Source organism: Trichosurus vulpecula, chromosome 3 (genome assembly GCF_011100635.1).
Source record: "Trichosurus vulpecula isolate mTriVul1 chromosome 3, mTriVul1.pri, whole genome shotgun sequence".
NCBI lineage: Eukaryota > Metazoa > Chordata > Mammalia > Diprotodontia > Phalangeridae > Trichosurus > Trichosurus vulpecula.
The window spans coordinates 264,335,917-264,349,243 of NC_050575.1; the positions used below are offsets into that span (position 1 = coordinate 264,335,917).

At 37.0% G+C, this 13,327-nt stretch overlaps 1 protein-coding gene across 1 annotated transcript in view; it reads left to right on the forward strand.

The window, feature by feature from the left end:
• PLCB1 (phospholipase C beta 1) overlaps positions 1-13,327 on the forward strand; it is a 908,098-nt gene that overhangs the window by 739,861 nt on the left and 154,910 nt on the right. The window contains exons 21-23 of the mRNA XM_036749135.1: positions 1,630-1,729; positions 2,321-2,425; positions 5,314-5,423. Of these exons, the coding sequence (XP_036605030.1) occupies positions 1,630-1,729; positions 2,321-2,425; positions 5,314-5,423 (315 nt within the window). The remainder of the gene's footprint in view (positions 1-1,629; positions 1,730-2,320; positions 2,426-5,313; positions 5,424-13,327) is intronic.

The following is a 13,327-nucleotide window of genomic DNA, read 5'->3' on the forward strand; positions in this document are numbered from 1 at the left end:
AAATAAAATGTTGTTAAAAATTTCATTCACTTCATTTCTTGAAAATACGCATTTTTGCCTATGTGTCCAGACTTTAGGAACACCCTGTATTTAAATTTCCCAACTACCCATCTTTTCTACTTTTATACATTAAACGTTAATCCCCTTCATGTGTTCTTCAGTCTAGTCAAACTTGCCTTCTTGCTGTTCCTCACATCTCCCACCTCCACACCTTTGTACAGGCTGTCTCCCTACCCCCCTATCCCTGCTGTGCTTTCCCTCCTCACTTCCATCTTTTAGACTCCCTACTTTCCTTTAATAGCTCTTATACTACCTCCTACATGAGGCGTGGTTCCCCTACCTGCTAGTGATTCCTATTCCAAATTACCTTGTGTTTATTTGGTATATACTTATTTTGCAAATATGTATACATGCTGTACATGTTGTCTCTCCCTACAGAATTTAATTCCCTTGAGGCCAGGAACTGTTTCATTTTTGCCTTTACAACCCTAGTGTTAAGGCTTTTTGGTTAGTTGATTAAATTTAGGGAGCCTAAGGTTCACATTGTTGGCTTGCACATTTCTGCCCTTTGCCTTGTACATGCCATGGGCTCTATTTCTCTAATCAATGGAAGCTAAGATGGGTATTTTAAAAGCTATTGCAAAAAGAAGGAAAAAGATTCCCATGAGAGCCAGATAAAACAAAACAGCACAGTGGGGCACCCAACACCCTCAGCAACCCATCCATTCAAACTGTAGCTTGTCATAATATTTCCCCAGAAAATATATTTTCAGTTGTCACTCACTGTAAAATAATGGACTGGAGTAGGAGAAATGTTTGACAGTTTCCTCAGCATCAGTGTGCCCTTTCTGATCATCAAGGAGCCTACAAGAAGAAGAAACAATATTTAAGGCATGTGGTCAGTCATCATTGTTTCTAATGTCATCATATCCATTTATCTGTCCCTAGACTTTGCAACCTTAAGGCAACTGGACTAAGGCTAGAGTCACACTCATTTAGCCCCCATATTGTTCATTGGATATGTCAGTTGGTGCTCCATTGCAGTCCCAGTTATAGTGATAACCTCCAAAGTTGTTTGAGATTAGATATACGGCTGATTTGCAACATGGCAGGGTACGTGGTACAACAGAAATTATGCTATATTAGAATCAGGGGATCTGGGTTCCAAGCTCTGCTTTGCTACTTACTACCTATGTGACCTCCAGCAAGTCACTTCTTGTCTCTGGGCTTAAGGTTTCTCATCTGTAAAATCAGGGGGTTGAATGAGATGGCCTCAGAAAACCCTTTAAACTCTAATTTATGATGAGTTTAATATACCTAAAACACACTAAATCCTCTACCAACCAACCAAGAAATAACTGATTAGAAAATGGTCTATCATTAATATTAAAACATTCCTATGCTTTTTTACATACATCCCCTGTTTTCTCACCTGCTGCATAGGTAAATTATAAAATCCCTACTTAATACCAGTATCTTCCTCCTCTTACTTTTTTTCTTCTTTCTCTTCATTGGTTGAACATTTGAATTCAGTGGAACAATACATGATTGTTCAAACATGTTGCAATTTTTTGGGTGGAAATTGATGCTCAAAGTTATAACTTGTCTGTATCCTAAATGTTTATTTAGGTGGTCCTACCTTCCTTGGCATGTTTAAGGATAGCAGCATATGAAGAAGGAGGTAAATTTATTGGTCACCGGATATTACCTGTACAAGCAATTCGACCAGGTAAAATTTCTATAAAAAGAAACTTTGCATTCTAATCAGATGAGAAATTCACCAGTATACTATTTAGTTATTTTTAAATACAATTTACTATAAGAAATGAATGTCTATATCTTTGTAATTTTTCCAGGTGACAGTAGCATAGTTAAGAAATTAATTTTATTTGGACATTTATTAAATAATTTTCATGTGCAAAACTGTGAGTAAGAAGAATTTGGGAGATTGATAAGAAAACAATTTCATTCCATTCAACACAAAGTTATTGATGTTAATGAGAAGGAATGACCCAATTTCAGTCTACAAACAATTATTAAGTGCTTACTTTATTTGTGGCACTATGTTAAGTGTTAGGGATACAAAGAAATGCAAAAGAAGTATGTGCAATCAAAGAGAGGACTTTCTAATGAGGGAGACAACTCTTAAATGACTAGGCAGATAAAATAACAGATGAAGGTAATCTGTGGGGTGGAAAGGAAGGCATCAGTAGCCAGGGGACCAGGAAGGTTTATTAGAGAATGTTTAAAAATCATATGATGTTTACATATTGGAACAAATAAATGCACAGATAGTGAATTTGAAATACTCACTTTCCAGGCTATCACTACATTTGTCTGAGGAATGAAAGGAATCAGCCTCTGACGCTTCCAGCAGTCTTCGTATACATCGAGGTGAAAGACTATGTGCCAGATACTTATGCAGGTAAACAAATATAACTACTTTCTGTGTCACTGAATTTAGGACTTCGTTTATGTTGATGCCTCAGTTCTAAGCAGACAAAACTTTCTGTTTCTAACTTAGTATGATCTGGGGCCATTTACTTAAGATGGCTTCTATATGAGATAATACAATAGACCCTAAATGTAGATGAGGTGAGGTTTTTTTTTGGTGATTTTTGGTAAGTTATACCATGAGATACATAGTGCAGTAGATAACGTGCTGGGCCTGGAGTCAGGAAGACTCATCTTTGTGAGTTCAAATCTGGCCTCAGACACTAGCTACGTGACCCTGGGCAAGTCATTTAACCCTGTTTACCTCAGTTTTTTCATCTGTAAAATGAACTGGAGAAGGAAACAGTAAATCACTCTAGTGTCTCTGCCAAGGAAACCCCTAATGGGATCATAAAGAGTTGGATGTGACTGAAAAATGACTCCAACATGCTATACTGAGTAGGTTCAGTCCCTGGAGTCCTCACACCAGTGCCTCCTCATATCCTGTTACCCTATCAGAAGCAGTCACCTCAGTGGGAGAGTCCTGAGGGGACCACTCTCAGCTCTTTCAGAGTCACAGTAACTCAGGGGGCCAGTATAGACCTTGAATGAAGGAACAACAATATGGCGACAGTACTTAAGTAAGGGATTTATAGGGAAGTCTGAGACCAGTGCTAGGGTCCCCAAGTACTTCCTGCCTGAAAATGTCAGTGAATTTAACAGGGATGCTTTGAGTGGAAAGAAATGTCTCCAAGGCTGACACTGACGTGTTAATTTAAGCATTTTCCTTCTCTGTTGAAATTGATGAGACCCTCTAAATAACTGAAATGGACAAAAAAAGCTTTCAGCAAATCAGAATTCTTATTATAGCATGGCTGTGCGTATATTTTTTATCAAACATTTTTTGCTGAATAGTAGATTTCTTTTTTGTATGGTGATCCAACATAGCATTTTGTTTCCATGAAATTGTTTAAAGAGGCAGCAGGGTATACTGATCGAGAACTGACCTCAAAGCCAAGAAGACCTGGATTCAAACACCTCTGACCCACACTGGATGTGTGATGTTAGGCTAGTCCAGGGGTGGGGAACCTGCGGCCTCGAGGCCACATGTGGCCCTCTAGGTCCTCAAGTGAAGCCCTTTGACTGATTCCAGAACAAATTCCTTTAATAAAAGGATTTGTTGTGTAAAACTTGGACTCTGTCAAGAGGCTGCACCCAAGAACCTAGAAGGCCACCTGTGACCTCAAGAGCGCAGGCTCCCTACCCCTGATAGCTGATTAACATGGCAGTGCCCTAAGCACATTTCTAAGCTGTAGTTTGTAGAGAAGTGTCTGATCTGTCTTGGCAGAGGAAGCTTCTCATTGGGAATTCCCTACAGGGATGAAATCACAAATCCAGTCAAAACCAAACAAAATTATATACTACGGCACAAAAATGCAGATTTGTCATGGAATGTTAGAACTATGAGGGACCCTAAAAATTATATTCTATAAATGATAAAATTGAGGTCTAGTAAGGTTAAATGACTTTGAGTCAGTTTGAGCTTCCAAAAAGTTAAGATTCATCATGGCCAAATCCAGTGCAAAAATTCTATATGAGGATCCATTTAGAAAATGAAAATTGAATGTTTAGGCCCTTTCTCTAGGTCAGAACAATGACCCTTAGCAGGTATGTATTTTATTTGATCAATGACAATAGCCAGTTACTGTCTTAAATATGTGTATAGATACAGATATACACACACTGAATAACCTTATATTGGTATAAAAATATAAACCCAAATTTTATACCTCCAAAAGTTAGGTTCCCACATATGTTATATTCTAGAAATAAGGGACCTTTTTACTCCAATTGAAGAGCATGTCAATAAATATTAGTGTTATCTAATGTTTTAAGTGAGAAATACAAAACATTTCATTTTTAAATTAAGAATAAGCATCTAAAATTTTAAAATATGATAAAAGCTTATTAAATAAAATTTAAAAGTCACATCAGTTCTACATTAGGAAAAAGATAGGTAGCAAGGGGAGCTGGACAAGAAGAGGGAAAAAAAGGAGAAAGCATAAAATTAAGAGGAAGAGAAGATTCAGGTGCTGCCCTGGAAAGGAGATCAGGAGACATGGATTTTGCTTCATCCTTACAGTCTAAGAGGACCATCCTCAGAAGTCAGGACTGACAGGTTTCAAGAGCTGCCTCTGACACATATTGATTGTGTGACTCTGCCAAGTCACTTAGGACAGGGTCCTTCATGGCCTCAGGCAGCTGTCTAAGGCTATAGGTTTTAAGATAATCGTCTATCTGCATCTCTATAGAAGTTTCCTTATGGGAAGTTCCCAACCCTGATTAAATCACAGTTCTGTACCAAAAACTTGTGAATATGTGTGTACATAACTTATTTCATAAGTTTCGGTACTCCTTCCTCAGTGCTGATTGCAAGTACTCCACCTCTGAGTGAAAGATTTAGTTAATTTACTGTGAAAAAAAAATCCATCACCCGATAACAATCCTTCTCATGATGAAGTCCTTCAAACTTATTTCATTGGAAAACAGTCCACCACTTTTGACTATATAGATGGACTCAAAGTATTTCCACTTGAATAGGAATTTCAGATTTTTTGCCTCTGTTATCAGTCTTTAAGAACTCAGTGACCTCCACACCAGTGCAATAGGAATAGTAATTTAGTGGGTTCAGTGTGTTTGAGGGTACACTTAATATTTACTACACACATATATGTTTACATATATATATATATTTGTGTATACATTCACACACATACATATATATATATATAGGTGCATATGTCTATACACTCATAAACATGGATATATAGATTTTAATATCAGCAGAAATTTGATCTGAAATGTTTGCTTGATTTTCAGATGTAATTGAAGCATTGTCAAATCCCATTCGATATGTGAACCTGATGGAGCAAAGAGCTAAGCAGCTGGCAGCACTGACCCTAGAAGATGAAGAAGAAGTAAAGAAAGAGGCAAGAGAATATTCCCAATGCACTTTAGATAGAACTGATTGTCGTGCCTAGTTACTGGTTATATTGAAATGGCATTAGATCATTTGTAAGAAGAGAGAAAAGCTAATCATCTGAATTTAGGGCATCACAGATGCTAAACAATATCCAAATAATTAACTAGCTCTCACTTGTCATCCCGAAGTTTCGGCATTTTGTAGAAATCACCACCATTGTCATCATCATCATTATCATCATAGATAACCTTTATATAGTACATACTATGTGTCAAGCACTGTGCTAATTTTATTTGATCCTCATAACAATCTTGGGAGACAGATGCTATTACTATCCCTATTTTGCAGATGAGAAAATTGAAGCAAATAGAGGTTAAGTAACTTGCCCAAGGTTGCATATCTAGTGTCTAAGGCCATATTTGAACTCAGGTCTTTCTGACTCCAGATCCAGTGCTCTATCCACTGAGCCATCTAGCTGCCTCTAGGCATAAATATTTTGCATACTCTTTATTTTGCAAATATACAAAACTGAATCTACCTTTCACCATATTTTAGGATATCACTTCTAAGTATAAAATCTCAAGAAAAAAAGAATCTTCAACACTGAATATTTTTGTGTGGAACATTTTGAAGATAAAATCACCAAGTTTTAGGTCTGAAGGGGACTCAGGAGCCTGCTAGTCCAACCTATGCAGGCAAAGGAATCCACATTGTTGCCTACCCCACTAGCGAACATCCAGAGTCTGCTTGAACACATCTTGTGACGGGGAACACACAACCAATGAAAGAAGTCCATTTCATTTTGGTACAGCTCTAATTGTCAGGAAGTTCTTCCTGATATCAAGGTGATATTTGCCTCTATACAGTTTCCAACCATTGTTCATTGTTTTCCCCGCTCAGAGTACAAACAAAAGAAATGCCAACCCTTCTTCTACATGATTGTCCTTCAGATACTCAAAGACATCACCCCTGAGTTTTCTCTTCTCTAGGCTAAACATACCTAGTTCCTTTAAATGATTCTCACATGATGTGTCTCTAAGGGATCTTACCCATTCTGATTGCTCACAAACAGACACTAGTCAACTTATCAATGCATTTTCCAGTCTGTGCACTCAGAACTGAGCACAGTATTCCACATTTGATCTGACCAGAGTAGGGTATGTATGGACTGTTACCTTCTTCTTCATGGAAAATATATACATTTAAAGCGTCCCAAGATTAAATTGGCATTTTTAGCTGCTTCATTTTTATTGAATATTAAGTTCACCAAGACCTGCAGATCTTTTCCTGATAAACTGCTGTCTTAATCGGCCTCTCTGATCTACGTCCATAGAATTTCACCATATTAGATTCAGCCCAGTGCTCTAGACTTTCAGGGTCTTTTTGGATACTGACTATATCATCCAGTGTGTTCTATTCATCCCCAATCAGTGTCATCTGCAAATTAGGTGATCTCCCATTTGTACTTTAGTGCAAGTCATTAAGAAACCTAGGACCAAACACAGATCCAGGGAATATTCCTTCTCATATAGGAATGTAAACAGTTTCACCTTATCGAATCCTTGAATCTTGTGTTTAAATGGGTCTGACTTTTTCTTGATGAATCTGTGCAGGTCCTTTGTTGTCATAATTTTTTCAGGTATTTATTAACCATTGTTCTAATGATTTATCATTTATTTTCTCAGGAATTGAAATCAAGCTTACTATCTAATAATTTGCAGTCTCTGTTCCCTTCCTTTTCTTGAAAATCAAGGCAACTGTTGCCTTCTCCAGTTCTCCTCTTCCTCTTCTATTCACCATGGTCTTTCCAGATCTTGCTGACAATGGTTCAGTGATCACAAATGCCCATTCATGAAGTTCATCTGGATCATGGTGTTTTTATTCATCAAGAGCTCCTAGGTGGTTTCTTCCCATTCAAGGATCAATTCCCCCTTAGTCATTTGTCCCTCTCATTTACAGCTCATTCTCCATGGAGAAGAAAACAGACTCAAGATAATATTAGAACTGAGATCTGACACTTTGCCTGTGTGACCTTGTCTGCCCTGGGCCTCAGTTTCCTCATCCGTAAAAAGACAAAGTTGTATAAGATGATCTCGGAGGTCCTTTCCAGCTAATCTTGGCAGTTTTCCTAGTCCTAACTGTTCCAAGGTATTCCCCTCCTAGTTGTGCTTGTGACTCTCTAGGCTGGTACCATGCCTCAGCTATCTTCTCATCCTAGAACCTGTACCTCTGCAATGCCAACCCCTTTCTCACATTGGTGAAGTTCCCAGGTCCTTAATTCTGAGGACCGTGATTCATTCCCCTCCCAGTTGTACCTCTGACTCTCTGAACATAACTAACATGTCCCCTTGTTCCCTCCCTGCTCCTCTGTCTTTTCAGCTCCATTTTATACATTATCTTCCTCTATTAAAATGTAATGTCTTTGAGGGCAGAGACTGTCTTTCTTTTTGCTTCTATTTATATTCCTAGCACTTAGCACAGTCCCTGGCAAACTAAAAGTGCTTGGTAAATGTTTATTGTCTGCCTTCATGGCCTTCTTACACCTCACTCACCTCCATGTACATTTTAATCCAGTAAGACCGATCTCTTTGCTGTTCCTCAAGTACAATACTGCATCTCTTGGCTCCAGACATTTTCAACGGCTGTCCCCCATGCCTGGAATTCTCTCCCTCCATATCTCTGCCTCCTGGCTTCCCTGTCTTCCTTCAAATCCCATTTGAAACTCCACCTTATGCAAGAAGCTTTTCCTGATTCCCCTTTAATGCTAGTGCCTTTCCTCTATCGATTATGTACAATTCATCCTGTATATGTCTTGCTTGTACATAGTTGTTTTCATGATGTTTTCCCGATTAGACAATGAGCTCCTTCATAGCAGAGACTGTCTTTTGCCTTTCTTTGTATCCCCATCATATAATGTACCATTCTTGGTCTTTTTTTTTCGGTTGTATTCAATCTTCATGATTTCTTCATGGCATTTTCTTGGCAAAGATTCTAGAGTGGTTTGCCATTTCCTCCAGCCTATTTTACAGATGATGAAACTGAGGCAAACAGGGTTAAAGTGACTTGCCCACGGTCAAATATCTTGTAAGTGCTGGAGGCCAGATCTGAACTCAGGAATATGAATCTTCTTAACTCCAAGCACAGCACTCTATCCATTGTGCTACCCTGCTCCCCTGCACCTGGCACATAGTAAGTACTTAATACATGCTAATTACCTGATCACTGTCAATTTTCATAGTCACATCCACTCCTGGTGAATAATTCTGAACTTTATCCACTTAACAATACTTTTTTAAGTCATATTATGTTCTAACATTCGTCTTGACATATACTTTTGCTTCTACTTTACATATCTTATAAAAATCTAAGTTAGTCTCTTCAGAATTTTTTCCTTCTCATTAAAATTGTTCCTGTGTCTTCAGAAGTCCTTTCTTAAAAGTTTCCTTTCGCACCTATGCTGACTTGCCTTATAGAATTTCAATCTTTCTTCTGAACCCTTTGAAACGTGCCCTCCAAAAGTGTGACATGCCTGTCAAACTCTACCCAGATTTCCTCCCCTTTTCTAACACAAACCCTAGGAGAAAGCAGTCCTTTCTCCCCAAAGGGTGCTCCTATTATTTCTACCTCAGCAAGCAATTGCTGCCTATAAGTTAGAATCAGAAACAGAAGAGAATTTCCCCTAGTTAATTTCTCCACATCATCTCCTACATTACTATGATAAAAAGTCATTACCACATATTAATAATAATAAACACTTATATAGTCCTTTAAGTTTTCCACAACAGCTCTATGAGAGAGATAGTGAGCATCTTATTATCTCCATGTAACAGATGAAAAAACTGATAGCCATATTAATATAGGTGAACCTTTTCCTGCACTTAGACCAATAAAGTTCACATCCGTACATGCAAAGGTTATTGCTAGGACATACTCACATACTTTCAAGTTTTGCAAGACCTCGTTTGTGCTGTTTTTAAAAACTAAGGGCAACCTCTAAGAATCAATGCTTGTAATATTCATTAGAAAGTCACAAATGCTAATTTTGTTTTTACTTGTATACAAAGAAAAACAGATTATCATCTTTATATTTAATAAAGAGAAAAAACAAAATAAATAGGTAATATTATCAGTTTCTATAATTCAGTCTTTAAAACAAAATTAAGCAATTCTTTCTAGTTCTACACCTGTGGTCAAAAAGATTTTAAAGGAATACAAGTAGAATTAAGTAAATGACTTGAGTGTGCAATTTATAAAGAAAGGTGGACATTCAGTAAAAATAGGTCAGCTTGCCATGTCTAAGGGACTTTAATGACATTATTCCTGTCTATAATATTTAATATAAGAATAATAAAAAGTCTTGGCCTCCTGTCCACCCCCAAAAAATTTTAATTTGCTTAATTAAGATTTTACTGAGTATTCTTTCTCTCTTCACATGAATCATGATCTCTGCAAGTTGTCATGTTTTGTATTGTTTTTGGCAGTGGCAGAGTTTTAAACATAGGAAAAATGAGTTGGTTTGAGACAAGAGGATTTAACTAAAAATTAAAAGGAACAAATTACAAAAGGTAAAATAGACTATAAATAGTATAAATTGCATATTATTTTTAATTTTAGTATGTCAAATGTATCCCATAGTGGATGGAAAATCAGTCCCTTAAGACATCTAAAGGTGATTGGCAAGTCTCTTAAATAAGGTATATGGCAGATTATAGTCCACTTTTTTGTAGGGAGAATCTTCTGACTTTGAATAGTGTTTAATACTAGGCAGGATTAAAGCTCACAGATCATTTCTGAATCTAATATATATAGTCAATATTTGTAAAGGAAAAAAATATGTATGCATGCATATGTGTTTATATATATATATATATACACACACATATATGTGTGTACATATATTTATGGAGAGAGAAAGACTGAGAGAAAGAGAGAGAGAAAGTGAGAGGGAGAAGCTCTTTGAGACTCTTACAGGGGCATGTCCAAGAATCGCCTATATTTTAAGGTGTGGAAAATGGGGATTCCTCTGAATTTTTTTAAAACTCTGGTTTTTTTCTAGTTAACAGGATGAAAGACTGCCTTTTATAAATTTTTGTTGCCTGAGATCCTAAAACTTTAGACCTACAATATATCTACCACTCCAATCCTGTAATTTAAAATCATAGTACTTTTCTTTCAAAACCATTTTTAAAAAGATTACATAAAACCAATGATGTCTATGACTTCTTTTTCTTAGTCAGTTCATGCAAGAACCACTTAGAAATTAGAACTTCTGGCTACATGTCAGCTACTTCACAACTAATTATCTGCCCTTCTTTCCTTATCATGATTATGAAAAATATCATTTCTACTTAAAGGTTGGTAATGCCAGTTACTATCAGTGGCATTGTTTTCTAATTGGAAGATAGAGTAATCTCTTTGGAAACAGGAAAATCCCTCTTTGTAGAGGGATTTCTTTCTTGAAAAATAGAATTTAAAAGGAAAAGTTTTTATCCTAAAATATATCAGGCAGCTGGATGGCTCAGTGGATGGAGCGCTGGATTTGGAGTCAGGATGGCCTAAGTTTAAATCTGGCCTCAGACACTTACTAGTAGTGTGACCTTGGGCAGGTCGCTTAACCTTTGTTTGCCTATGAGGCAGCCAGATAGCTCAGTGGAGAGAAGACCACAAGACCTGAGTTCAAATCCAGCCTCAGACACATACATGTTGTATGACCTGGGCAAGTCACTTATCCTCTGTTTGCTTTAATCTACTGGAGAAGGAAATGGCAAACCATCCCAGTATCCTTATCAAGAAAACCTCATGGACAGTATGATCCACAGGGCCACGAAGAGTTGGTTTTGACAGAACGATGGACTGTACAACATCAAAAAAGTCTAGACTTTTTCCAGTACAATTTAGATTTTTTTGGAAAATATTCTCAATTTGATGGACATAGTTTTTAGGCCAGAATAACAAATATACCATTTAAGAGACTATGGCATGTTCCATATGGTTGAATCAACAGCTTAGAGTAGAAAACACTATTACCAATTCATAGAAGAACAGAATATTTCCAGCAATAAGAAGCCATTTTTCAGATATATGAAATCTGGGACCTTCCAAGGTTGGCAGGGACCCTTTAAGATATTCTTATACTCACAAAGCCATATCTTTTCAGCAGACATCACATATCAAAGAGCTATTTTGGGTGACTGAAGCACTGGGGATAAAAAAATACAGAGGCAGAGTTTTAGGTCAGCCTTATTTTTTTTTGATACTCCTAAGAAAGTGAATAGACAGGGGTTTCATAAATGTAATGGGGGGATAGTTCACAAATAATATTTTTGACCTTTCAGGTCATGAAAGTACTTAATTTTTAGTTATATTTAGTCACAGTTTCTATTTTTCTTTCCCTTGGACACAATACATTTTTCTCCTTCATGAAGATGTCTCTTCAGAAGCGGAAAAAGGAAATCTTGGCTGTGTACTACTTCTTATAGCTGAAGAATAATTGTCCACATTCACAAAGATTAGATGAGGAAAAAGTCATTATTCTTCCTTGGACAACAATTTGCCTCTTTGTCTCTTCTATACTAGTGAAAATATAAGTTTACTTGAATGAGGACACTCAGAAGAAGTAGCAGCTGGTGTCTCAAAAGAAAATTTTATCTAGGACATGGCACACACTAGAGACCCTATTTTAGCAGCAAGGACTTTATGAGCAGGCTTCTTTTAGCTCGATACCTCTAGAGGTCAGTTTTGCTTGCAAACAGAAGACCTTTTAGGACTGCACAGTATTATCAGATTCTGCCCAGCTAATAAAGTTTTCACCCCAGAGAAATTCTCAAATCTCATACAGAGAAAGTTCAATTATTCCCATCATGAAGGAACGAAAATATTTGTAGGGGGGAGGTGGATAATTAAGATTTTATTATTAGCTTAAAATTGTATCTTTGCTGTAAACCATTTGAAAACCTAAGAAAATATATTTATATTTTTTTCAATGGGAATGCAAGGACTGTTAAAATTAGAGAATTAGATTTGTCTTGAACTTTGTTTTATTATGAGTTGAATTTAATAATAGCAGTAATAGTAATAATAGCTAGCATTTTTATAGCACCTACTTTGTTCCAGACACTGTGCTAAGCATATATACAATTTTAAAACTTCACACATACATAATCATATGATTGACATCCTTTTATAAAATAGTTCAAAAGTCATTATGGCTATATCATTTAGCATACCAGATTTGGACCCCATAGAATATGGTTAATGGCTTGAAGATGTCACCCCTGTAGCTAGATTGCCAAATCACCAAGTATACAAAACAGTGCAAGCAAGAGAGGTCCCCAAACTTATTATTCCAATCCTTTTTTCTTGTGCCCTAAGGTTTTTTTACCAATCTGTTAAAGGCTTTGGATGGACCCCTTCTCAAAATAATGTTTTTAAATGGATAAAATAAAATACCTAGGATTATAAAGGAAACCAACTATATCTAAATATTTATTTTTTTTCTTATCCAAGTTCATGGACCCTCTGAAATCTATCGTGGACCCCTTCTGAGGCAGGGTCCATGAACTGAAGATTAAAAATTCTTCTCTAAACCTTAACACAAAGAAAGATGCTTGTGGGCTCTCCCAGATTTATTCTAGTACTCCACAGCTAAGCTAGAACCTCTTTTCTGAAACTAGGTCATAGAATCTCAGCGCTAGAAGGGACCTTAGTGACGGGCTGATCTAACCCACGACTGAACTAGAATCCTCTCCTCGTACCCAACAAGCAGTAAAATAGCCGTTGTTTGATGACCTCCAGTAAGAGGGAGCCCCTTACCTCCTACCAGCAGGGCATTCAATTCTGTTGTCATTCAGTTGTTTCAGCCATATCCAACTCTTCTTGACCCCAGTTGGGGTTTTCTTGGCAAAGATACTG